Genomic DNA, 24,301 nt, shown 5'->3' on the forward strand with positions numbered 1-24,301 from the left:
AACTATTTCAAGAAGAATTGGTCGGAACGGCGTAGGTGCAAAAGCACTGCTGAGGCCTATACCGACTTCAAATTTAGCGGGCGAAGATCTGCACTCTCCAATAGGATCCAGCCTAGACTTCACTGATCACTCTCTCTTTCTCTTCCCTTCACTGTGACGTCTTTGATATTTCTCGAATCCTTGAGTAAGGCATTGCCTCTTAGTTTGACTCGCCGAGGCCACGATGAACAACCGTTTCGACGTCAGATACGGAGACCCTAATTCCTACCGCGAAAGAAGAAGGTGCGTTTTCTATTTCGTTGCTCTCTTGCATGTTTAGTGGAATTTTAATTGCCTTCTCTTTTTTGTTGATTCAGTGACCTAGTATACCCCCCCTTGCAACTACCGCCTGGCGCGGGCCCCCTCGGCGCCGGCGCATCTGGTCCTAATTTTGGTGGTCCCCTCCCACCTTTTGGCGCTTCCAGGCCTGTCCCGTTTGCCTTCGGAAGAGGCGGTCGCGGTTCCGGGCCTGCGCCGCCGGTCCCGAGCGCTGGTGGTTTGAGTGGTTTCTCAAAATTAACCACCGGAGGCGGGAGCTCGGGTTTCGAGCCCGGACGCGAGGGGGGAAGAGGTGGCGGTAGAGTCGCAAATGATGATCGTGGGAGGAGGGCTTTTGATGGAGGCGCACGTGGGGGCCGTGGAAGGAATGGAGGAGGACGGAATGGGGGCGGTGGTAGAGGGTTTGATCGAGGAAGTGGTATTGGGCACGGGGGCAGGGGTGCTTTTGATGGCGCTCGCGGAGGTGGGAGGAGTTCTGGTGGGGACCGAGGAAGAAGCGGGAGGGATAGTGGCAGGCCCCTAAGATCAGATTTGAACAATGTTCAGCTTGCGAGGGAAAGCTTCGAAAATTTGATCCCGATTGAGAAAAATTTCTATGTGGAAAGTCTGGCTGTTCAGGCCATGCCTGCTGAAGAGGTCGCTCGGTACAGAATGAGTCGACAAATTCGGGTTGAAGGGCGTGATGTTCCAAAGCCTGTCAGAACTTTTGCGGAGGCTAACTTCCCTGGTATTATCTCTGTCTGGTTAGGCATATAAATGGAAATATCTACGATTTCATTGGTAAAATATTTTGAGTCTTAATTGTTCTTTTTTTTTAATTACGTTGATAAGTGGTCTATTTTTATTATTGCTCTCAAGTGTGTATAAATTATTGGTATTTATGGCTTCTGGAGAATTTGAAAATGACATTCAAAAATCTTTTAGAGAATCTTTGAATTGAATCGCATGTGGTTAGGTGGTCAGCTTCTTGGCTAGATCATTTTAGGTTGAAATCTGAGATTGTATGCATTTGAGGATACAAGTTTGAGTAAGGAATGAGATCGGATAAATTGAAGTATTGGATTTTAAGGGACGAAATAAGTATGTAGATTTGATTCTAGAACTTGGTATATGGTTGCTTTCTGAGATTATGGTAACACCAGCTGGCATGATTTTACTATCTGCTGCATTGAGACACTTTTTGTGAATTAACAGGTCCATTAGTTGAGTTCTACTGTAAATGATGAATGAGTCAATTGCTCTTTTTGTTTTTTAAGTGATATATATATATTAACAAAGAGAGAACAATACAATAATCAGGGGAGCAAAACCCAAACAATAAGAGATTGAAGGGTGAACAAGTCAATTGCTCCTTTCCCAACTATTGAGGAGGCTGAGCAAACAAGGAAAGGAAACTAGAAGTAATGTGCTACAGTATTTTTAGGAGTGTCTATGAAGGAGTTAGCAAGGCTTTGAACATGTCAATGGAGACCTGGTAATACACCTGTTAGAAGGGTTGTGTCAATTTTGGTTGATTGACCAGCAAGAAGAGAAAATTAACCTAACAAATGAGTTAGGCTCTATTAATCAAATAGAGAATCACACATGCCACCTTAAAATAGTTTTTTTTTTCTTTTTGGAAAAATACCTTAAAATTGTTGGGACAGAGATCTGGAATGAGAAGAAGGAATAATAAAAGAACAGAACGGGCTGTCTGTTGGAGTGTTTATATCCATTCTTTTACATGAATTTCTTAATTTTTGGTAAACTTTCAAATTTTTTTGCCACTTTGGAAAAAAACCCTAAATTTTGTTGTGGTGGCATTATTCTGATGTTCTTTCTAGTATGCATTTGACTTAATAATGAATGAAAATTCTCGCAGTTAGTAAATGGTTGTGCATTTCATTCTAGCTGATTCACTTTTATCTGCTTTGACAGAGTATTGCCTCCAGGTGATCAGAAAATCTGGTTTTATTGAACCAACACCTATTCAGTCTCAAGGCTGGCCAATGGCTTTGAAGGGTAGGGATTTAGTTGGTATTGCTGAGACTGGTTCTGGGAAAACATTGGCGTATCTGCTGCCGGCACTGGTCCATGTCAATGCACAGCCTCGACTAGGTTAACTTCTCTCATTGTTAATATAACATAGGCTTGACACATTTCCTCTCTTTTTTTTACAACAGATGTATCTGATCTATATTCCTTACAGATTCTGGGAATGCCCATTGACTCCTTTTAATTATACTTCTCAGCTCAAGGTGAGGGTCCCATTGTGCTGGTCTTAGCACCTACCAGGGAATTGGCTGTTCAGATTCAGGAAGAAGCTGCAAAGTTTGGCTCTCATTCTAACGTCAAGAGTACCTGCATCTATGGAGGTGCCCCAAAGGGACCACAAATTCGTGATCTTCGAAAAGGTTCATTATTGATGTTGTGGTTGTTATTTTTGAAGGTTTTATCTTTTCCGTATGACACCCATGCATGGTGAGACTTGAACCCAAAACCTTATAATAGAAACCTCCCTATGTGGCCGTTGAGGCAAAAGGCCCAATCCATAAAAGATGGTTTTGTCATTATTGTTGGTCTCAAAATCCCCCTTGAGATAATTTTGATGATAACAAATACCAAAGTATTAATGATGAATGTTAAATATGTTGTGTAATTCATAAAACCCTCAATGGAAATTTCTGGCAGCATCTTAGTTCAACCAACCATAGTCCCTCCCAATGATCCATACAAAAAGGGTACCAAGTACTTCATACCAGAAGGCACTGTACATCCAAACAACTCAGCTGTACCGTTCGACCAAACAATAAAAAGAAGAATCGTTTTGTGCAAACAACTAATGGGCAAAAGGAGTTGATCACCAAGCAAGAAGTCGATCGCTTCAGTTAAAAAATTGGAAAATTAAAGTGCCAAAGGTCGAAGGAGTTGAGCGCGTGAATAGAAGTCAAACACATCAGTGAGAAAGATGGGCCTTGAAGTGAAAAGACACAAGGAAATCAAACATATGGTGACCCCCCCCCCAAAAAAAAAAAAAAAAAAAAAAAATTTCTTCCACAATGAGAGCCTTCTCGGATCTCATTGGCAGTCTTGAACTTTTGGAAAAACAAATCACTTGGTCCAATGGACAAATGCCCCCTATCCTATCCAAGCTAGACAGATTTCTGGTGAACAATGATTGGTTTCATCTCTTTTCCAATACTTCGGGTCAAGTCCTCAACAAAGTTGACTCCGATCACTGGCCAATCAAAATCAACACTCATCCCCAAGCTTGGGGACATTTTCCATTCCTTTTCGAAAACTCTTGGCTTCTTGATAACTCCTTTGCTCCCCAACTAATAGCCTGGTGGCAAGATCTTAACCACCATCCAAATCCAGGATGGTCCTTTCCTCTTCAAGCTCAAAGCACTGAAGTTCAAGATTTGCTCTTGGGCTCAAAGTCTCCGTGTTGTTGTTGCCTCTAGGAAGGATTTTGTTTGGCGCCAAATTTCTGAGCTTATCTCCTCGAAGAACAAAGGTCTCTCTCATCCCTTGAACTTCTCCTTTGAAATCAATTAAGTCTTGATCTTTCAAATCTTCTAAAACATGAAACCACTCACTGGAAACAGCGGGCCAGATTCCGTTGGTTAACCGACAGGCATGGGAATACAAAATTCTTCCATACCGTTGCCTCAGCTCGTAGGAGAGCTAATCATATCTCCTCTCTTCGCAATGGAGACGAGGAGATCATGGATGGCCTCTCCATATCTAATGTTCGAAGTTTTTTTCAGATCTTTATACAAAGTCTTTCAACTGGCCTATTCTTCATCAGTTTGAGTTTAAGCGTATCTCTGCCTCATAAGCTGAATTACTGGAGCATCTTTTCTCTCTTGAGGAAATAGATGTGGCTGCTCTTAGCCTGCCTAAGGACCGAGCCCTCGGCCCAGACTGTTTCAATGGTGAATTCTATCACAAATTTTGGGGGACAATCAGGAATGATGTCCATGCTTTTGTTAACAACTTTCATCAAGTTGGCATCACCCACAAATCCATTGGAGCTTCTTTCATTGCCCTAATCCCCAAAAAAACCAACTCAACCCTCCCACAAGATTTCAGACCTATCAGTCTTACCACCAGTGCATACAAAATTTTAGGCCGATTTTTTTCCAATTGCCTTAGATTCACTCTCCCTCGTGTAATTAACCCTTGTCAAAGTGCATTTATCAGAGGCCACAATATCCTGGACTCAACTATGGCAGCTCATGAACTGCTCGATTCCTTCAAAAAATCAAGTCAGCCAAGAGTTGTTCTTAAACTTGACTTTGAAAAAGCCTTTGACCGTGTTAAATGGAAACTGATTGACCATCTTTTTGGCCAAATGGGTTTCAGCTCCCGATGGAGATTCTGGATGAAAAATTGCATTTCTTCTGCATCTTATTATGTTGTTCTTGTTAACGGAAAGCCTTGTGTATACTTCAATGGAACTAGGAGAATGAAGCAGGGAGACCCGCTGTCAGCTTTCATCTTCACCCGCATTTGTTGGGCATGGTTTGCCTAGCCAAAAGTTCGGGATGGCTCAGCCCCATATCCTCAGCTCCTACACAGGACATCGCCCTATTTCAATATGCAGATGATACCATTTTCTTCTGCGAAGGCACTATGAAACAAATTTCTCACATCAAAACTTTGCTCAATCTATTTGAAATCTCCTCTAGCCAAAAAGTCAATTGGACAAAATTATCCATCACTAGTTTTAACTTTGAACCCAACCTATTGAACTCCATGGCTAGCGATCTCGGATGTAAAACAAAGATGACTCCCTACACTTATTTGGGCTTTCCTCTGACCCCTGGATTACCCTCCAAGTGCTCCTGGCACCCTGTTATTGAGCGACTGAAGGGTCATTTGACTTCCTGGAGAGGAAAATTTCTCTCTAAAGCAGGTAAATTGGTACTCATAAAATCCTGCTTTCATGGAATCCCTGGATACTTTCTATCAATGTTTTGGTGCCCTGCCTCAATTAGAGACAGAAACGATCTCATCAAAAGAAGATTTCTGTGGGGAGGGCCAAATGGTGAGAAAAAGTATCACTTGGTGAAATGGGAAGAGGTTTGCAAACCTAAACACCTTGGCAAACTTGGTATCTGTGATACAACCACTACTAATTTTGCTTTTCTCTCAAAATGGATCTGGAAATTCAATCTCTTCCCTGATCAAGCCAACAAACATTTGGGTTGGTAGACTGAGGGGGAAGACACTACTGACTATCCTCTGTTTGGAAAAAAATAACCATGCTACTTCCTGATTTCAAGAAAGTCCTCAAAATTTTGGTCTGATTGGTGAATTGGACGATCCAGCCTCAACAATAGTTACGAGTCTGTCTCAATCCTGGCAAGAAATGTTGATGCTTCTATCTCAGATCTGTGGTCTGAAACCTGGGGCTAGAATTTGAACCTCCGAAGAGCTCTCTCGGATTCTGAAGCCATTCTGGCGTCTAATCTCCTCTGGAGCATCTCTACTTGTAACGCCGGATTAACCCTGATACATTGATCTAGACCCCTTGTACAAAAAGTACCTTCTCAACTAAATCAGCTTACTACTTCCTCAATAACCCCATTTCAAATCAATCCAAAAGGTACCTTCTCAATTGCATCAATTTATTTATCTGGACCACCCTCTTAAATAAAATTGGGTTTCAATATTGCGCCTCACAAAAACTGTCATCCACTATCCTTTCAATCACTGGTGCTAGTCTCCCAAAGCTTGGAAAGATGCTTCTCTCATGTTGCATAGGGCATATCCAATGGGGATTATGGAAGCAAAGAAACAGGAGAATTCAATTTTAAATATTCCCCTTCTGAAATATTGATTGATAACATTATGGGCCACGTAACAATTTGCCGACTCCACCACGGTAGAACTCTTTGGACTGCTTAACAGAATTCAAGTTTTTACGAGCTGGCTCACGGGCCCTCTCTACATCGAAGTTTTTGTAGCTGAGTAGTAGAAGTTGAGTAGTTTACAGCAACTAACTAGGGAGTTTCAGCAAGTTTTGTAGCTGAATAGTAGAAGTTGGGAAGTTGAGTTTGTTGCTGCGTGAACTGCAAGACCTTGTATAAGTAGGCAGTGCAGAAAATCCCCTTTGGGGGTCTAGGTTGGGGTGCCTAGTGAATTGTTGTACATCTCTGTGTGGGTCTTGGTTAGGGTGTCTAATGAGCTGCTGAAATTCCTTGTGAGCATTTAGGCTCGTGTAGCCTAATGACTTGCTGAAACTCCCTAGTTAGTTGCTGTAAACTAAGTGGGGGTGTGCTAAAGTAAGTTGGCTGTTGTGGTCAAATGTAAATCCCCGTATGGGCAACATTGTAGTTGGCTTTAAAGACGATTTGCTATAAACAGTGTAGAGTAACCCAATCTTAGTGGAACCTCAAATTGCTAAAACATCATGGGGTTGGACCAGTAATCCGTTGAAGGATTGTGAACCGCCAAAAAATCCTCCATTTACGTTGTATATAAGTGCTTCCACGTGTACCTTGAACTTTGTGCATGAACATAAACTGTAAAATTCTCTTGTACTTTGAATTAATTAAAAGGACAAATACATATATAGGAACTAAGCAAAATAAGCTAAAATTAAGAACAAGAGTTAACGAACCTATTTACCCTCACCTCACCAGATTTTACAATTATTACTATTATTATTCTTATTGTTATTCTTAGTATTATTGTTATTGGTAGTTATTGTTCTTTATATCGTCACTATATTACTCTTATTATGGTTAGGAGGGGTTGTTTTCCTAAAGAATGATAGCACTTTTTATGGTGCTCTCTTACTGAGAAATACATTTCATTGGCCTACTTTTGACAGGGGTTGAAATAGTGATTGCAACACCTGGCCGTCTAATTGATATGTTGGAAATGCATCACACTAACTTGCGGAGGGTAACATATCTCGTATTGGATGAAGCGGATCGTATGTTGGACATGGGATTTGAGCCTCAGATTCGGAAAATTATATCTCAGGTTTTGGTTTAAATACTTTTAGCCTTTTAAAAAATCGGAATTGTCATAATCTTTCTAAACCATTTGAAAAAAAAAAACAGACAGTCTTATCTGATTTTGAACATACATGGTTTCTCCTGTTTCAGATTCGGCCTGATAGGCAGACATTATATTGGAGTGCTACATGGCCAAGAGAGGTGGAGGCTTTGGCTAGGCAATTTCTCCGTGATCCATATAAGGTGTGTTTCTGTATGTGTGCCTGAGTTTTCGGTTGGTTATGCCTTTTGTGATTCACAATAATGTTACTGTTTTCTTGGTGAGTTCATAAGCGGACTGAGATGCTAAGTATCTCACTATAGTTGAATAATCCATGAATAGGGATTGAAGCCCTCCTTAGATCCACTTGCTGATGGACATAGTTCCATAGTGACTGTTCTGAAGTGCACCACTTATGACATATGCCTCCATGAAACATTATTTCCAGAACAGTTGCATGTTAGTGATTGATATATATCAATGTTATGTTGATCACAATTTGTACACAGCAATGAAAATGAGAGAAAAAGCCTCCCCAAAGCGGAGCTCACTAATTGTAAATAGTAGAATAAGAAAGTCTGCCCTCCCACATCTTCCTTTATTTCCTAAAAATAGTGGTATCGAGCTGTGTATGGAGTTTATTGAGGTATGGATGCATGACACAAGAGCAGAAAAGCAAACTAAGAGCACCTAGATCTCTCCTGATATATTCCTAGTCCTCTGTTACTGACTTTAAAAAAAAGGAAAATTATCATACTCATTCATTTGTTAATATTTTATTTGCCTTTATTCTTATCATAGCTAGGGACAGTTCTCTGCTTTCTAAACCTCAAAGACCTTTGATTAAATTTCATTAGGAATGATTTGTAGCTTGTAGTCATGACTGCCAACATTATGAAGACAATACTTGAAAGAAAATGTGATCCAAAAGCAGCAGTGATTCTGGAAGAAACCGAGAATGAAGCTCTCTTAGTATTCATTTTCACTTTTTTGCATTGTTTTTTCATTCTTGTAGCCTGGAAGAGTTGGAATTCTTTGAAGAGATTCCCTTCTATTCTTGAGGGGGCAACTTATAGTTAGTTCAGATATGCATGATGAACAATGACCATTTGGTTAAGTTCTATTTGTAATTTTTTTTTATGTGTTCTGAAGGCAGTGTTTCTGGTAGTTTTTCACACCCTAATTGAACTCTCTTTAAATCCACCTTCATGACACCTAGTTGCCTAAAGAACAATGAAAACCTTTTCTTGTGTCATTCTCCTTAAATTCTTCATTGAACCCAGCATCCTGTACAGGAAAAGTTTCTATATACCTATTTATCTATTTCATATGGGTCTAGGCATGTTACTCTTTCTTGGAGTTCTAAACATTAACTATACTGACTGTTTGTTGACATTGCAGGCGATCATTGGATCCTCAGACCTGAAAGCCAACCAGTCAATTAATCAAATTGTTGAAGTTATACAAGAGAGTGAAAAGTATCAACGGTGGGTTAAAAGCGAAGCAGTTCTAGCAATGTGGCTAGACAGACAGATATGACTAGTTTTAAATTTCTTAGATTGACTTTTCATTACAAGAAAATTTTAGATGGAATGGATGAGGGGAACAAATAACAGTTAGGGGATTTTCTTACCCATTTTAATAAGTGCCAATGGTGTACATCATTATATCCTGCAAGTTTATGTATCTTCATTGTTTTGTTTTTAAAACGTTTTATCTTCATTGTGATCCAACAGGCTGATCAGATTGTTAACAGAACTGGTGGACGGGAGCCGGATCCTTATATTTTTGGAAACAAAGAAAGGGTGTGATCAGATTACTCGACAGCTCAGGATGGATGGTTGGCCTGCCCTGTCCATACATGGTGATAAAAGCCAAGGGGAAAGGGACTGGGTCTTGGCTGAGTTCAAAAGTGGCAGAAGTCCTATAATGACTGCCACTGATGTGGCAGCCCGTGGTCTTGGTAGGACCTGTTTATATTGTGGGATCTTGGAAAAAAAATCTTTGTTGAGTCCTTTATGGGTCGTTGGGCTGCTGGCCAGTTTTCCAGTTTTTGAATTTATGGGTGGCGGTGTGATGTGGGTCTTCCTATTGGAAGTTTGTTGTTGTTGGCTTAATGTTTCACCTCATTCTTGAAGCCAGCCCTATGCTCAGAGCACCAAAATGCATGTGTTTTGGAATGTATTCTAGGGTCACTAGAAGTGCTCTTTACAGAAAGGGGCTAGACCTGGAGAACCTGCTTCCCGCTAAGGGGATTTTCTGCCACATGATGACTTCTCAAAATTTGCTGGCATCAAGGCTGTCTTCATACCTACCCCTATTTTTTGGAGGGAGCATTAATTGGGCCTAGAATTTTGGAAGATCCAGACTCAATTGAAAAGGTCATGAGGACGTGAAATGATTTGGTACTTCTTTAGCATAGAGAGGAGAGAAATGCTGATGATGGAATACTTGAAGCCTTTTGGCTTCTCTTGCTTATAGCAATTTCAGTTCCCTAAAAAAAGATAATCTTAGGCAAGTGAGAGAATGTTTATCCTTGCCTTCGATACTTATCCACTCCATGTTTTGCGCTCTCTCTCTGAGTGATTCATTATTGATTTGGCATGTTTCTTTTTTCATTTTTCATGTAGAAAAACGTTGCCAAATTTGCGGATGGATAAATTAGTGGTAGTTTTGGGATCTGGATGATGTTTCAACCTAGTTAAAGAACATCTTGGACAGAATGGATGCTCTTTTCCGTGTGGATAGTGAGAGGCAGCTTTAGGTTACTTGGATGTTGTCAAAGCAACACCCTCTAGGTTACTTTGAATCTAGAATTATCTGCCTCTGGGTGAATATCAGCTCTCTTCTCTCTGAAATTCTCTTGTTAAAGTTTCAGTATCAGGCCAAAAGTTTTCTTTTGGATGTTATTGCCGCCCATCCATTGGTGTGGAGCTGGTTCGTGTGGCAGCCCAGTTGACTCAGAGACGCATATTACGGTGTTAAAAGAGGGGTTATGGTGCTGGTCCTTATCCCTGCAAAGGTGGGCACATTTGCTTGTTGAATGTGTGCTTTATATTAGTTCAGGAAATACTACTAAGGACAAATGATGCAGGGATAAGGGCAGTTGCATTTTCTCCTCATTAGGTTGTATATTAACAAATTATTGCATGTGTGTTAACTATTGTGCTGTATATGGCAGATGTGAAAGATATAAAATGTGTCATTAATTATGATTTTCCTTCGAGCCTTGAGGACTACATTCACAGAATTGGAAGAACAGGGCGAGCTGGTGCAAGGGGGACTGCATTCACCTTCTTTACACATGCAAATGGAAGGTTTGGTAAGGATCTCATCAAGATCCTACAAGAATCAGGCCAATCAGTTAGTCCTGCACTTGCCAGTTTGGGACGATTTGGTGGAGGGGGAGGTGAGTTCTTCGGCATGCTACTTATCGATTATTACTTCACAACTAGTTGTATTAGTTTTTCTCCTACACCTGTACTATTTGCCTATCATTTTTGAGGTCTTAAATGCGCTGAGGTTTATTAGTCTTTATCTTGCAAAGTTGTAAAATCATTGGGATTATAGCATAAGAGTCTGTACTATTTGCAATAAGAACGACCAGATAGATTCTTGTATGGAAAATATCGATTTGCTTATTTATGTCGTGTTGCTGGATTTGGCAGGGACCGGTGGGAATTTCCGTTCAAGAGGGCGGGGTTTTGGCAACAAGAGTTTAATTTCTGGTTCTAATGCCATTCCCCTTGGTGGTGCAAGGAAGTTGTGGTAATCCGGTGCTCTGCTTCGAAAGCAGAAAAGCAAACCTTATTTAATCTCTTCAACGAGGCTGTTGACCTATCTCTTGAGGCTTTGAAGTTGAAGGAGTCGCTCTCCTTGGTTGTGTCCTGCTCCGGTAGACGCTCATGCTTGACAGCTTAATTGCCCTTTTTAAAGGAATTGAAGCATTTGCAGAGCTGGCTCTAAATGTAGCTCTCTCTGTGGTACCCCACCTTATAACGATAACTAAGTCTGTAAGTTATTCTTTGTAGATTTTGATCTGAACCTTTTTGTTTAAGAAGAGGAGGTTTCATAGACTTATAACGGAATCATCATCGAAGAACTGGGAAATGCCACCAATTAGTAGTACTGTGTGAGGCTATTCACTAAAAATTAAGATCGATATCCCTCTCTTCTTTGTCATATTTTTCCTTCCTCTCTCTGGCGACCACAGATCTTTATTATTTACTTTTATGTAACAAATTAAACGATTTATCACAGGGTGAATCAGAAAAGGGTCTCCCCGGGAAAAAAAAAAAGCATTTATGACCAGAAATTGCATTAGGGTTAATTTTTCAGTTTTTTTATTTGCCAATAGGGGTCAGCTCCAGAAACAAGAACTGGGATCTGGTGCACTTGTGGGGCTACAGGTGGTAGATACCCAATGATCAGTGGAGAGCTACCATTGAACTCCACGTGAACAACTGCTCGAATATCAAGAATCAGCCATGTTGTTTTACTTTTTCCGGTTTCCCAAGTCAAAAAAGAGCGGTTGAAGATAAAGCAGCCGATGCTTTTGACCACTTGTCTTATGGTAAGTAAAGCAAAAAAAAAAAAACGTAGTTATTATCCTCTTTTTACTTTCTCAGGCCCCATCCTGACATCAGTTTGCAGCAGACGATGAATCACCTCGTTTTGCACGACAGTGAAGTAACCTGGGGTAAAGATTTGACGAGGGAAAGAAACAGTCCCTTCAATGATCCCTCCGAAGTGCAAACAATGATGGAAAGGCAGAAGGGGAGGGGGCATGGCAAGTTGGCATCTGTATGCTTGTCTCGCAGCACCGCTAACCTCCCCCACTGAATCCATTGAATCAAATTCCTTTTCTTTAGCATAGACAAAGCACGCCAATAAAGATGTCCTTTGTTATGACGTTACTAGCCACTGCCCTGTGTCCACCCATGATCACCTAAGCATTTCTTTTTTCTTTTGCATGAAAGACCTTCTCATTAACACGCCTTTGAAAGAGCACTTAAAATTGCCTTTCCAAGATTTTCTCGCGAACAGTTGTTCCTCCAAATATTCCATCCACTGCTTTCTCTTTATTGGTTTTACCATTCATCCTCATAATGGGTCCTTACTAAATGCCCCAAAAGTTATCCGAAGTTGTTGATAACTGCAAGCATTAAAATTCATCCATAGTGCACCCATAATCATTAGTCATTTTATGTTTACTTTGGGTACATATGCATTTGACTACAGCATTTACCCATTACAAGCCTGGTGTGTTTAAGTATAACGAAAATGAAATCTAAATCAGAATGGTGAACTAAAAACAATTTGCTCATCATGTAAAGAATCTTTTCGACTAATTTCGTCGCAGGCAGTAGGTCATATTCACAACAAACAGCAATTTATGACGACAAAGAATGGCCAGCAACTGCATTCTTCAACGGCATCCACCTTTCAAGACCGGTTACCGGACTTTCAAAATAGAAAGAATGAGCAGCTTTACACAAACCCCTCAGAGAAAAATACAATCTCTGATCTCCCACCACCAACAACAAATTCTTCAAGCACAAAAGAGTGACAACTACGAAAATCAAAAGAAATCAATATCCAAATAATTACCTGAGGGTTTTACATCCACTCCAGGCACTTTCTTCTCACTTGTGGAAGCAGCTGGAACTCTTCTTGCTGGAAAGTCATTTTCAAATGGCTTGGGGATTTCTGGTGGACTTGTGCACCTGATAAGTGCCCAGTTCGCACTTTGGAAAAACGGGTGTTGCTTAATTTCAGTGGCCCCACGCCTGTATGCAAGTCGATGTTGTGGCTCCTTAACAAGTAAACCTCTGATCAAGTCTCTTGCTGCAAAGCTGACAGTAGGAGACTCAGGGAACTTTAAAGGCTGACCCACTACATTGAACAAGGTAGCACGGTTGCCTGACCCCTTGAAAGGTGTTTTCCCAAACAGAAGCTCGTACAGGAAAATCCCAAAAGTCCACCAATCTACAGCACTTCCATGGCCCTCACCTTTGATGATCTCAGGAGCCAAGTATTCATGGGTACCAACAAAGGACATTGATCGGGCATTAGTTGGCTCAGCCATAAGCTCTGGCAGTGGGCTCACCTGGGTGCAAACTTCAGTCTTTGACTTGGCTTTCTTCTCTTTCTTGGATTTGCTAGAAAAAAAACGGGGTGCAAAACAGCTGGGTTGGATGCATGATGGCTGAATTGCACAAGTGGGCTCCATGCATGCCGGCTGAGCACAATACCCCGAGTTCCTCTTTGAAGGGCCCATGTCTGAGTTTGAAGACTTCACCAAAGTTGGGGAGACAGCACATCTTAGAGAGAGGTCAAAATCTGAGAGCATGATGTGCCCATCATCCCTCACCAAGACATTCTCTGGTTTAAGGTCTCGATATATGATCCCAAGCATGTGTAAGTACTCCAAAGCAAGGAGAACCTCTGCTACATAAAACCTGTTCCACAGACAAGGAGATTACTAAACTTGAATTCACAGTGCTTATCGTATTTTAGCTTCTAATTGATTCCTCACATGTGGTTAGCCCCATCATACAGCAGGTAATGAACTATGTGATTGACCTATTGTTCTCGTCAGTCATCACCTCACCTGATTACAGGGGCTATAATCCTAAGCATAAATTAAGACCCTAACCTTTGGCTTCATAGGTTGCATTTTTTTTTCTATGTAAGAACACAAAAGGAATTAAAAAACAGTATTCATTAGAAAGAAGGTAGTTGGCCCTGCTGCTATGTGGATCATCGGTCAAACTGATACAAATTTGTGATGGTAACACATCTTAAATGCACCAACAAATACAATCAGAAAATACAAAATGTATGCAGCAACCAGTATGTTATATGTCAACATTTATATGCTCACTCCATCACTTGTAATAAGATGAGTCTACCCAATGACACAAAATAATATTGACAAGTATATGAGCCTAAACTGATATATGAAAGCCAATATTTACAAAATAAAAATATGTCAAGCATACAACTTAGTACTTTTATTATTCACATAGTACTATACTGCTAGGCTATAATATCCTAGAAGCCTTGTTAATTACTGTCCATTGTGGTCACCTCAAGGGTCCGTGAAAACTACAAAAATCATACACTATTATTTAAGCTTGGGAGGAGTGACTAGATCATGTCAAGATACTTCATTTAAAACATTTTAAAATAAATATAACCAAATAAAGGTAATTAAAATCCTAAAAAATACAAAAGGATTTCACTTTCCTTAGGCTATCTACTTCTTCCATGCAAGTAACCTCATAATGTTACCAAAACCAGGGACCTTATGTGTCATCACCAGAATAATAGAGAAGAAATCTTGTCTGAGTAGCAAAGTGTTAAGAATACGATAGAAGGAAATAAATAGAATATGGAGGTCAGAGACTACAATCCCATCTTATTTAAGCTGGTGAAAGGTGACTATCGCAATGTCCTAGGAAGGAAATTTAGCAGAATGGGTCTTAAAGAGAACATACATATTCTGAACCTTAGACAGGGAAAGCACGTGTGCAACCATGAAGGTATAGTTGCACATTTTTCTATTGAAGGTGATGCCAGAAAAGCCTACTCATAGCCAATTCTATTGAATCTAACAGCCTTCACATATGCATCTAAGATGTTAAGGCTGTTAACATGATAAAATCCCTAGGTCAGCCATGCTACTTTCCAATTTCTGAGTCGTAGCCCATATATGGCATCATTTAGTTGGTTAGCCCTTACTGTCTACATGCATGCCGTCGTACAAGAATCAGGTTGCACGGTGTCTTTGTCATGAAAGTCCAGCTTCTCATATCCTGGTGACTCTCAAATTTGCCCCTTTCCAGTTTTACACTGACCATATTAAATGAAAGCACTCAGTAAATCCAGAAACTGGATATCAGATGGAAGCAAAACTATAGCAGTAGAGTCAGTGACACATCAAATCAACATTTAGCAAGTCTTCCTCAATGACCAGTTTTTTTGTATCATACCTTGCAGCATGCTCAGCAAAATGCTTTCCTGGCTGCCTCTGTCGAAGTGCATGAAGATCCCCACCAGGACAGAACTCCATCACCAAACATGAAAACTTATCAGTCTCAAAGTGGCTGTATAAAGTCGGGAGAAATGGATGGTCCAGACTCTGCAGAATCTCCCGCTCTGTCTGAGCTCTCAACAGCTTTTTCCGGCTTGCCAAAGCAGCCTTATCCATCACCTTCATCGCAAAGTAACTCCTAGTCCCGCTCAGCTCCGATAAATACACACTCCCAATATCCCCACTTCCCAATCTCTTCAATAGCCTAAAATGGTTTAGACCAAGGATCCCATCCCGCGATTTTACCACCTGGATCGCTTCCCATCTATAATCGTTAGCTTTGTGAGGTTTGCTGAAACTGCTGCTTGAGCTGCTCTCGTCACTGACATCACTACTGGTACTGCCACGGCAAACACTACTTTTTGTACTCTCTACAAAATCTCCCGGCTCATCACTATTTTTTGCGCTCCCAAAAGATTTTCCAATGCTGGCAGTCCGATCACTGGCTTCACTAGCAACAAAACTATCCTTGGAATCGTGATACTGGTGTCCAGCACAATAACTACTGGAGGAGTTTTGGTAGTGACTGCTGGGGGACGGAGGAGTCGATCGATCTTCTTTACAACTGAAATCCTGGGTCCTAACAACAGGAGCGGGGTGTTTGGCGCAAGTTTTCACAGGATCGTCAAAAGGCGAATCGAGCTCGGAAGACCCAGAATCATCCGCCAAGGCGTGCTTATGCGAGCGTCCATTTGCAGTTTTTGTTGAAGCATTTCCACCCGATTCGACTGAGTGGGAACTACTGGAGGGTTGGTTCGGATCATGATCCGAAACCGACACACCATCTTTACCAGCCTGACTAGCAGCAGAATTAAAAAAATAACTCTTCGCGAGGGGAACAGGCGACTCTGCCGCAGCCGAAGAGATGCTGAGAGATTCCGCCCCGCAATTCGGCGCCGAGCACGCAGTGTAATTCAATTGTACACAACCACTTTTGGAAGACGAAGCGGTTGTGGTAGCCATCACCAAATCACTCAGAAACACCAGAAACCGACGCCTTCGATCAATTTCCCAAACTGGATACCCAAAAATCACAAACCGTCCGCATCTCCCTGAAAATTTCCCAAAAGAAGACGAACGTCACACAGAACCACACCCGAGACAGCTCAAGACTCAACCCTCAGGCCCCAAGCCGCAAATAATAACAAAGAAAGAAGAGCAGCAACAGAGAAAAAGAAGGAAACCCAGAACGGAACACCGATATTACAGGCTCGCGATCCTGGCAAGATCGGATAGAAAAGCTGAGACGAGCTTTTCTAGATCGGATCTGAACAAGGAAAAAAAAAAAAACTTTCTTTCTTTTTTTTCTTTTTCCAATCCTGTAATCTAATGGGGTTTTTCCAGACTGCGAATGTGGACGAAAGAGAAAGTCACAAGCGAGGAAAGCAAGGAAGAAGCAAGAATCCAGATGGGGAGGGAGAGCTGTCCCGTTCCTGTCTTGTTATTCCCCAGGCCAGTCGCGTTCCTTGTAAATCTACAGACGAGAAAGTTGTTAGAGGGAGAGAATAAAACGTGTAAGATAATACGGGCTAATCGGGTAACACTCTGGTACTCCAATCAGAATGTAACACGTAGTAGGTAAATCGGTAACAGTATGTTATCATTAATGACGTGGGTTAAGCTCATTCCTTGGTAATTTTTGGCTTAGCATTATATTATCATTAGTGTTCTTTTTATGTTTAACAAATTAAGGGATCTTTTGTGTCACTATAAGAAAATAAAAAAAACAAAAAAATTTATTTTTATTTTAATAAATCTAAAAAAATCTTATAATTCCCATATTTTCTTTTTTGTCATAGAAGAAAATAAAATAAAATTTAGTTGTAGAATTTGAGCCTATAATCTATATAGAAAAATAGAGGGTCGATCCAATATGAAGAGTCATTTGGTGTAAAACATGCGAAACAACTATCCCAACCCGATCATGATCGAACTGATCGTGAGATAATGTTTCGCACCAAATGATTTTTCATATTGGATCAACCGTATCGAAAAACATAATCCAATACAAAAAGACATTTGGTGCGAAACAATGCAAAATGGTTGGGTCTTTCGATACAAACATCCTATATTATAAAGAAAATGAGGACAATTTACAAGTTTGGAGTTTAGAGAGCTTATGGTTTGAGCGAGTTAAGTGGATTTTTTAATCTAATAAAAAACTTTTTTTTTCCATTAGCACCATTTTTGCGACAATTACGTCTCCTGTTGTCTTTACGTTGTTGTCATTTACTGATTGTATTATTGGGAAGACGAAGGCTACAGATTTCATCTTTTTTCTTCTGTGTTCAGTACGGGGTAAAGAAATTTGAAACTCATTGAGAGTGAAAATGGCGACGGCGTCGAATGCTGTAGTGTTTCAGAAGGTGCGGAAACCACTTCTTGACGAAGGTTTAGTTCGGTTCTGTCGTATGTTTTTTCTTCCTTTTCTAGAATTGTTGCGACATGGAGCGATTGGGTCACTGATTATTTTGGTTTTTGAACGTTAATTGCAGTCAAATGGTCTTTAAGATTTCTGCAGAAAAAAAAGGAGAAAGATCGAGAACAGCACCCCTACAATGTCATTGATATTACTCCACCTCCTAAGAACTTGGGCATTCGCTGTTTCCCCTCTGTAAGCTGAAAAAAGTAAAATTTTCACGTTATAGCTGTAGGCTTGGTTAATTTAACAGCGTGGCCAACCATAATTTCAAATTTTTGGTCATGTTTGTGGCTGAGTTATTGCTAGAATTATTGTTAGAAAGCTCGGAAGCAATCAAATTAAAGGAACCATTTACCTTCATATCTTCCTTCTTCAATTTTCAATATGGTGAGAAATCGGTGTCTTGCATTAAGCTGCAAAAGTAGCTGATACTCATTTTGTAGGTCAATAGTCACCTCAATGTCTAATACTTAAACAGTTGGTATGCCTCTCAAGATTGAAAACCTTTTTTTTTTTCTGGTAACATCATGTTATTCTTTTTGGTTTTTATTGTTGTTGTTAAATTAGGTCCAAGGCCTATCCCAAAATGACTACCAACTTAAAAAAACCTTTTTCCTAACTAATAAACTCAAAATCTTTGTACTCATTAATCCTTGTGGGATTGTTCCTTAACACTCCCCCTCACGTGTAGGCCCTCTTTTGTCGCTCTACAAGTGGATAGTTTTAGGTGCTCTTTTGTAGCTCTACAAGTGGATAGTTTAGGTGTAGGCCCTCTTTTCGTGGCTCTACAAGTGGATAATTTAGGTATAGGCCCACATATGAGTACCTGCTCTGATACCATGTTAAATTGGGTCCGAGGTATATCCCAAAATGACTAGCCAACTTAGGAAACCTCTTTCATAACTAATAAACTCAAGATTTTGTACTCATTAATCCATGTGGGACTATTCCTTAACAATTGTTATATTTAGTCAAGTGCAGTGTTTTTGGTGTTCAGTTTTGGATATCCTTGTGCCTCTTCAGAAGGATGATAATCTTTAGGATATTACCACGGTAATTGCTTAAAGAAAGACATTTATTGTAAATTCTTGTAAAACATGTTATTGTTAGTCATGGAGCTCCTTGGAATTAAGATTATCATAACTCAATGAGTTGTAAATTCCAACTGCAACTTGGAATTTAAAGTATACTTACTTGATCTCGTAGCAGGTAAGCTGAATTAAGAGAGCAGTTGCAGAAATTTGTGCTGGAATTTTTTAAAGAAACTTGCATCACCAGTACTGATATATTTATATTTGTATATCTTTGGCATTTGACTTGTTAAAATACTCTTGCTTAGCTTCAAATCAATTACATAGGTCAGTTGAACTCCTATTTCCTCTAGGTTTGTATTAAAAATCCCTGCCAGTGCTCTGAATGGTAGTTCTGAGCTCTTCTGTTTATGAAGTTTTACTTCTGTTTATGAAGTTTTACTTTTAGCTGTCCTTTCTCAAAATGGAATGAGCTGCGAGTAGAAGAGAAATGCACCCTTCACCGGAAAAAACAAAAAAAACAGAAAGTTTTCAACTCAATGGAACGTTGCTGGTATTATTGGTAATAGATGGAATAACAATTTGTTTTTAACTTGCAGATATTTATTATCTTTTAAATCTCCCATTAATCCACTAGTCCTCGTTGACTTTGAATATGAATGGGAAAGGCAGAGTATCTACTTACAAGACAGGTTATGTCATGAAACCAGTCTCTGCAGATATAGTTTTCTATTATGAAAAGAAACAGTACTTAACCAGCAATAAGCTGCTTTCTTATTGTCTCTGCCAGAATATTCAGTGTGGAGAGAGTGTCACCATAGAAGGTCAAGCTTACACAGTTTCAGCTGTGATTCATCGGTACCGAGGAAGGGAAAATATGAGCCCAGTGATAAGAGACTTGATGTAGAGAGTACAGGGAGATACATCTTGAACTTGTTTTTGGAGAATCTGTTGGAAAATTCATGAGTATCACTTCCTTGTATTGTACTTTCATTGTCTATTGGCTTAAATAGTTTATACCCCCTTTGCTTACCATATTTTATGTTAATAAGAAGAGCATTTCTCTGAGCAGCATTGTCCTAGTGTCTTGTGCAAGATCAAGATACTTAAGTTTTATGATGATGAACTAAATCCATTTGGATGTGCACAAGTAGGAACCAAGGTTCACCATATTGGGCATCCTAAAGTTTGGTCAGTCTGAATATGGTACAACAGGAGAGGAGCGCAATAAGGACCTTCTTGATGCTTCAAAGAATTATCAGAGAAATGGTATTCTAACAAAATTTCTCTTTTGCATTCGAGTCAACCAAAATTATGCAGAGGGGAGCTCTGTGGTTAACATGGAATGCACTCATAACAGTTGTTTTCCTGTTTAAAAAAGCACTACAGGTGTTGCAGTGCCACTATATAAAACCACAACCACAAAACAATATAACGGTTTTAAACATTTGTTGAAGTCGACCAGAACAAAAGAGCAGATCCTTGCCTGCAGTGAGGCACTTTTGTTTCCTGAAATGCAGCAAGCCAGTGTGAAATTCAACCACTCTTCCAAGCAGTAAACATCAAGCAATCCCGTTAAAGCTCAGGACGGTAGACACATGAAACTCTTTTCAATAATTGATAAAAAAGAAGGAGAAATCTTGTATCACATAATCCAATATGTCAAAGATAACAACCCAACAGCTTTGTCAAGATACATGTATACAAAGTAGCCAAAAATGCACCAACAGGAATAGTAACCACCCATGAAGCTATGATTTCCTTAACTGTCTCAGCTCTCACACTGTTAAGGCCTCTGGTGAACCATAAACCCATGACAGCCCCTACAAGTGTGTGGGTTGCAGAAATGGGTAGGCCTAGCTTGGAAGCCACCATCACCACTGAAGCAGCTGCAAACTCTGCGGCAAAGCCCCTTGTTGGAGTCAGCTCCGTTATCTTCTTTCCAATGGTAGCAATCACCCTGTACCCCCACATTGCCAACCCTGCAACTATACCAAACCCACCCCATGCAAGAACATCTGTGGGGATCACAATTTCACTACCCCAAGAGCTGCCTTGAAGAATTGAGAGAGCTGCTGCCAGAGGGCCAATAGCATTTGAGACATCATTTCCACCGTGTGCAAATGACATAAAGCAAGCAGAAAGGACCTGCATGTACCCAAAGACACCATAGACGATCTTGAGCTGAGTTCCAGTTGGATCTTTTGGTTCAGATTTCTCTGTTTCAGATGTTAAGAGATCCCCAAGTTGCTTGTTAATTACTCTGCTAACTAAGAATGGCCCGCCTGTTCCACATGCTAAGGCTTGAACTAGGGCTATAGGAAGGATCTTACTGGGGGGAATGCAGCAAAGGAGATACCAGACACGCCTATAAAGACAGCAATAGGAGCAGCAGCAGCAGCAGCTTGTCTGGGATTTGGAGCACTGTATACAAACTAAAGAAAGAAGAAGAAAAAATTCAAGGGTTATTTCTGAGCCATCTTGTTTTAAAAAAAAAAAAAAAAAGAATAAAAGCTGGTACTACATTTGGATCCATTCAGCTTTAGTTAAACAGAGTAACATGGGCCAAAGTTTCAGTTTCTTGGTATATGATGGACTTGGTTATGGATAAACTTGTTCAACCCGGATGATCCTGTCAAAGGGCAGAAGCATCAGAGAAAGTTTGAGAGTTTAACTAGTTCAATTCAAAGCATACCCGTCTAATGCATTTGTAAACTAGAAATGAGACAGCAGCCCCCATTGCTGGGGAAATGATCCATGAGGAAGCCACTCTAGCCAGTGAACTCCAAAAGATGGCACCAACCCCACCATAGATTAGACCAAATCCAACCATTGCTCCTACGATACAGTGTGTGGTGGAAACAGGCCACCCGTAGTATGATGCCACCTGGATACAGAAGCGAGCAAGTACACTTTTAAAAATCTCCAAAAAGTAAAGACAGAATGCTGACAGGGCTTTATGGAAACGAAATAATATGCACATCGAAATGAGTAAAACAAGAGTGCCAGTGATCATCTTTCTGACCACCAATTTCCAACATGTGCAGCTCATAGATGATAAGATCACAGAAATGAATGTGTGAGAAATGAAAAAATGTAACTGCATTTGAAGAATCTCTAAGAGCAATGGACCATCACATGAACAGGTGAGTGCAGAAAGACCATTCTGGTTGTTGAGCTTTCTGTCAAAACTTATTGAAAGTTTGGATTAAGATAAGGTTATAAAGTATGATCAATACACATCAAAACCTAAAATTGTTCAGAACATATGAAGTTAGCCACAACAGAAAATTTTAGGTAATCAAGCATTATTTTGTCAATATGAACAAACCATCTACCAGATGCCACAAGCAAAGCTTAAGATAAGCCAATACATTAAGCAAAAGCATACTGAAGTTACAGCAGAAAGAAGGAATGTATGAAGGCCTCTATGCCCATGTGGAAATTGGTCCCTCTCAGAGCTACTGGCACCTGCTTTCATGGCCATGACAGATAAAACATTGGTATGCAATTAACCCAGTCCTAGAAAATAACAAGCAACCCACAACGACTCAGCAATAAGAACATATCGGAGTATGTGAATCAGAGAAGAAAACCAGACAGACATTTTCAAGTTCTTTTTCCAAGAGTTTCATTTTTTTTTAAATTACAGAAAATCTCATATAACGCCAAGAACAGATAGATCCCAGTTTTAAAGAAATTCACCTGCAACCCAAGTGCCAGCAGCCGCTAGAGAAGACAGTAAGCCGGCAAAGAGCAGATAATCCTTCCCCTGAAAGACATTGGAAACCAAAATCCCCATAAAAAACGCCCCTGAGAACTCCAACACGGCCGCCGTCAAAACCGCTTGACGGGGAGTAAGTGCACCCGACCCAACCGAAGTTCCCTTTGCATTGGCCACATCATTGGCTCCAATATTCCATGCCATGTAAAAACCCGACAGCAGAGTCACATAAGAGAGGATATTTCTCTTTAGTCCTAGTCCCAGTCCTAAAGACTTCATAAAAACTGGAAGAGTCAAAGCCGCCAAAGCAATACAGAGTGATATCGCCGAAGCCGTTCTAGAAGAGATATCAAACGCCTTCGCCATCCCAGATATCGGTTTTATCGTCGGATTTCATCTCGTTTTCCAGTAACTTCTCCCCTCCCGCTTCACCCTCCGCGTCTGCAAACGACGATAAAGCAGCACAAGGAAGCAGAACCCTCCTGCAATCGTGACTCGAAACATGAACGACCCTCGACGGAATCTTTGGTCTGATGTAAAAGGGTATCTCTCTTTTAGCCGAAACAATGCGAAGGTAGAGGTGAGGATCCTTAAGAAGAAAAGCCCGCCGAGCTAAACCAGCTCCAGTCCTTCAAAAACAGGATGGAGTCATATCGGAGACAAAGCAAACAAACTGATAAAAAATCCAAACAAGTTACAAAAGAAGGACGCAGAGAAAACAGTGCGTCGGAGAATCTACGGTGGATTTTCGTCCATGGGAATAAGAGGAAACGAGACAGATTCTTCTCTGGCAGAACCAGCAGAAGAAAAAACAGACTTCTTTTGCCATTTTTGCGCGTTTTTTGAAGGAAAGAAGCGAGGTGTTTTTTTTTCGTCTGGTGTTGATTTGCTGCTGCGGTCGACGAGTGGAACGAGTGGTGCAGAACAGAGTGTAATCCATTTCCGCACAGTATGGAGTCGACAGAAGAAAGCAATGGCATTATAACGGCTATCGTATTTACGTAATTTTCTACTCTCTCTTTCAGGGATTTGTACTCCCGGGCGTATGGCCATCTTCAGTATGACCACTAGAATATGAAAATATACGGTGATAAGATGAAGACCAGAGTATTTGCTGCTTGAGACTCTTGACTATATATAAACATGCAAAGGAAAGGAAGAAAGGAAGTTCAAAAATGTGTATTGTGCGAGAACAATAATAATAAACGTAAAAGAAAATAAATAAACATGAAAAAAACTAAAAGATTTATACAGGTTTACCTCAAAGTGAGACTACGTTTTGTCTTTCGTTACAGTAGTAACCCATTATGAAAATAAAATAGTTTATAAGATAAATTGCTTCTCTAACCTTTCACAGCCGAAACTAATGATTATTTTCAACGATCAATTAAACCCTAATAGCGTCGATCCAAATATAAAGAAAAAATTAGGGTAATCGCAATACAAGAATGAAATCCATAAACTACCCTTAATGAAACAACAGTCAGTATATCATGGACCCTCCACCACGACAGAGTGTAAGGTGTTAATTAAGCTCTACAACTTAACAACCGAGTCCAATTGAACCAGAGTCAATTCGACTTCATCAGCGCCTGCATGATATATCACAATAGATATAAGAAAAAAACACATTAGCTCTACTCTTAGTCGCCTCTTATTCAGTATTACAAACGTCTATCTTTTTCGCATCAAATAGTTTTTCGTATTGGATTAAC

General features: G+C 40.3%; 2 protein-coding genes, 1 long non-coding RNA gene and 1 pseudogene across 5 annotated transcripts; 2 read left to right on the top strand and 2 right to left on the bottom strand.

The window, feature by feature from the left end:
* The first annotated feature begins 26 nt into the window (after positions 1-26).
* LOC137962799 (DEAD-box ATP-dependent RNA helicase 20-like) lies at positions 27-11,500 on the top strand. 2 transcript variants are annotated; one of them, XM_068809872.1, is made up of 10 exons: positions 27-282; positions 357-1,045; positions 2,236-2,415; positions 2,550-2,711; positions 7,142-7,296; positions 7,422-7,514; positions 8,713-8,798; positions 9,048-9,274; positions 10,493-10,720; positions 10,980-11,500. In XM_068809872.1, the coding sequence occupies exons 1-10, from the start codon at positions 224-226 to the stop codon at positions 11,081-11,083; spliced, it is 1,983 nt and encodes a 660-aa protein (XP_068665973.1). In that variant the 5' UTR covers positions 27-223; the 3' UTR covers positions 11,084-11,500. The 2 variants fall into 2 exon arrangements, 1 of the variants encoding a protein (XP_068665973.1); XR_011115168.1 differs by lacking the exon at positions 10,980-11,500 and having other exon boundaries at positions 9,048-10,333; positions 10,493-10,577.
* Positions 11,501-12,814: 1,314 nt separating this feature from the next.
* LOC137961981 (serine/threonine-protein kinase D6PK-like) lies at positions 12,815-16,870 on the bottom strand. The gene is made up of 2 exons (XM_068808657.1): positions 15,309-16,870; positions 12,815-13,772 (listed from the first exon to the last, which is right to left on the bottom strand). The coding sequence occupies exons 1-2, from the start codon at positions 16,370-16,372 to the stop codon at positions 12,893-12,895; spliced, it is 1,944 nt and encodes a 647-aa protein (XP_068664758.1). The 5' UTR covers positions 16,373-16,870; the 3' UTR covers positions 12,815-12,892.
* Positions 16,871-17,711: 841 nt separating this feature from the next.
* LOC137961982 (uncharacterized) lies at positions 17,712-19,909 on the top strand. 2 transcript variants are annotated; one of them, XR_011115100.1, is made up of 4 exons: positions 17,712-17,800; positions 17,905-18,023; positions 19,462-19,554; positions 19,653-19,909. It is a non-coding gene; the product is annotated as an uncharacterized lncRNA (long non-coding RNA). The 2 variants fall into 2 exon arrangements; XR_011115101.1 differs by having other exon boundaries at positions 17,715-17,775.
* A 586-nt stretch (positions 19,910-20,495) lies between these two features.
* On the bottom strand, positions 20,496-23,639 carry LOC137962082 (inorganic phosphate transporter 2-1, chloroplastic-like; annotated as a pseudogene).
* Positions 23,640-24,301: the final 662 nt, after the last annotated feature.

This window comes from Aristolochia californica, unplaced genomic scaffold (genome assembly GCF_029961685.1).
Source record: "Aristolochia californica isolate CCGP_79_NKW_82.1479 unplaced genomic scaffold, dmAriCali1.0.hap1 SCAF_4, whole genome shotgun sequence".
Classification (NCBI taxonomy): domain Eukaryota; kingdom Viridiplantae; phylum Streptophyta; class Magnoliopsida; order Piperales; family Aristolochiaceae; genus Aristolochia; species Aristolochia californica.

Bases quoted from the DNA above. Each gene is read 5' to 3' on its own strand.
- LOC137962799 (XM_068809872.1), top strand. From the start codon at position 224: ATGAACAACCGTTTCGACGTCAGATACGGAGACCCTAATTCCTACCGC. The intron at 1,046-2,235 runs GTATTATCTCTG...CTGCTTTGACAG, and splicing joins TGCGGAGGCTAACTTCCCTG to AGTATTGCCTCCAGGTGATC. The intron at 2,416-2,549 runs GTTAACTTCTCT...TATACTTCTCAG, and splicing joins CAATGCACAGCCTCGACTAG to CTCAAGGTGAGGGTCCCATT.
- LOC137961981 (XM_068808657.1), bottom strand. From the start codon at position 16,372: ATGGCTACCACAACCGCTTCGTCTTCCAAAAGTGGTTGTGTACAATTG. The intron at 13,773-15,308 runs GTATGATACAAA...TCTGTGGAACAG, and splicing joins TTTGCTGAGCATGCTGCAAG to GTTTTATGTAGCAGAGGTTC.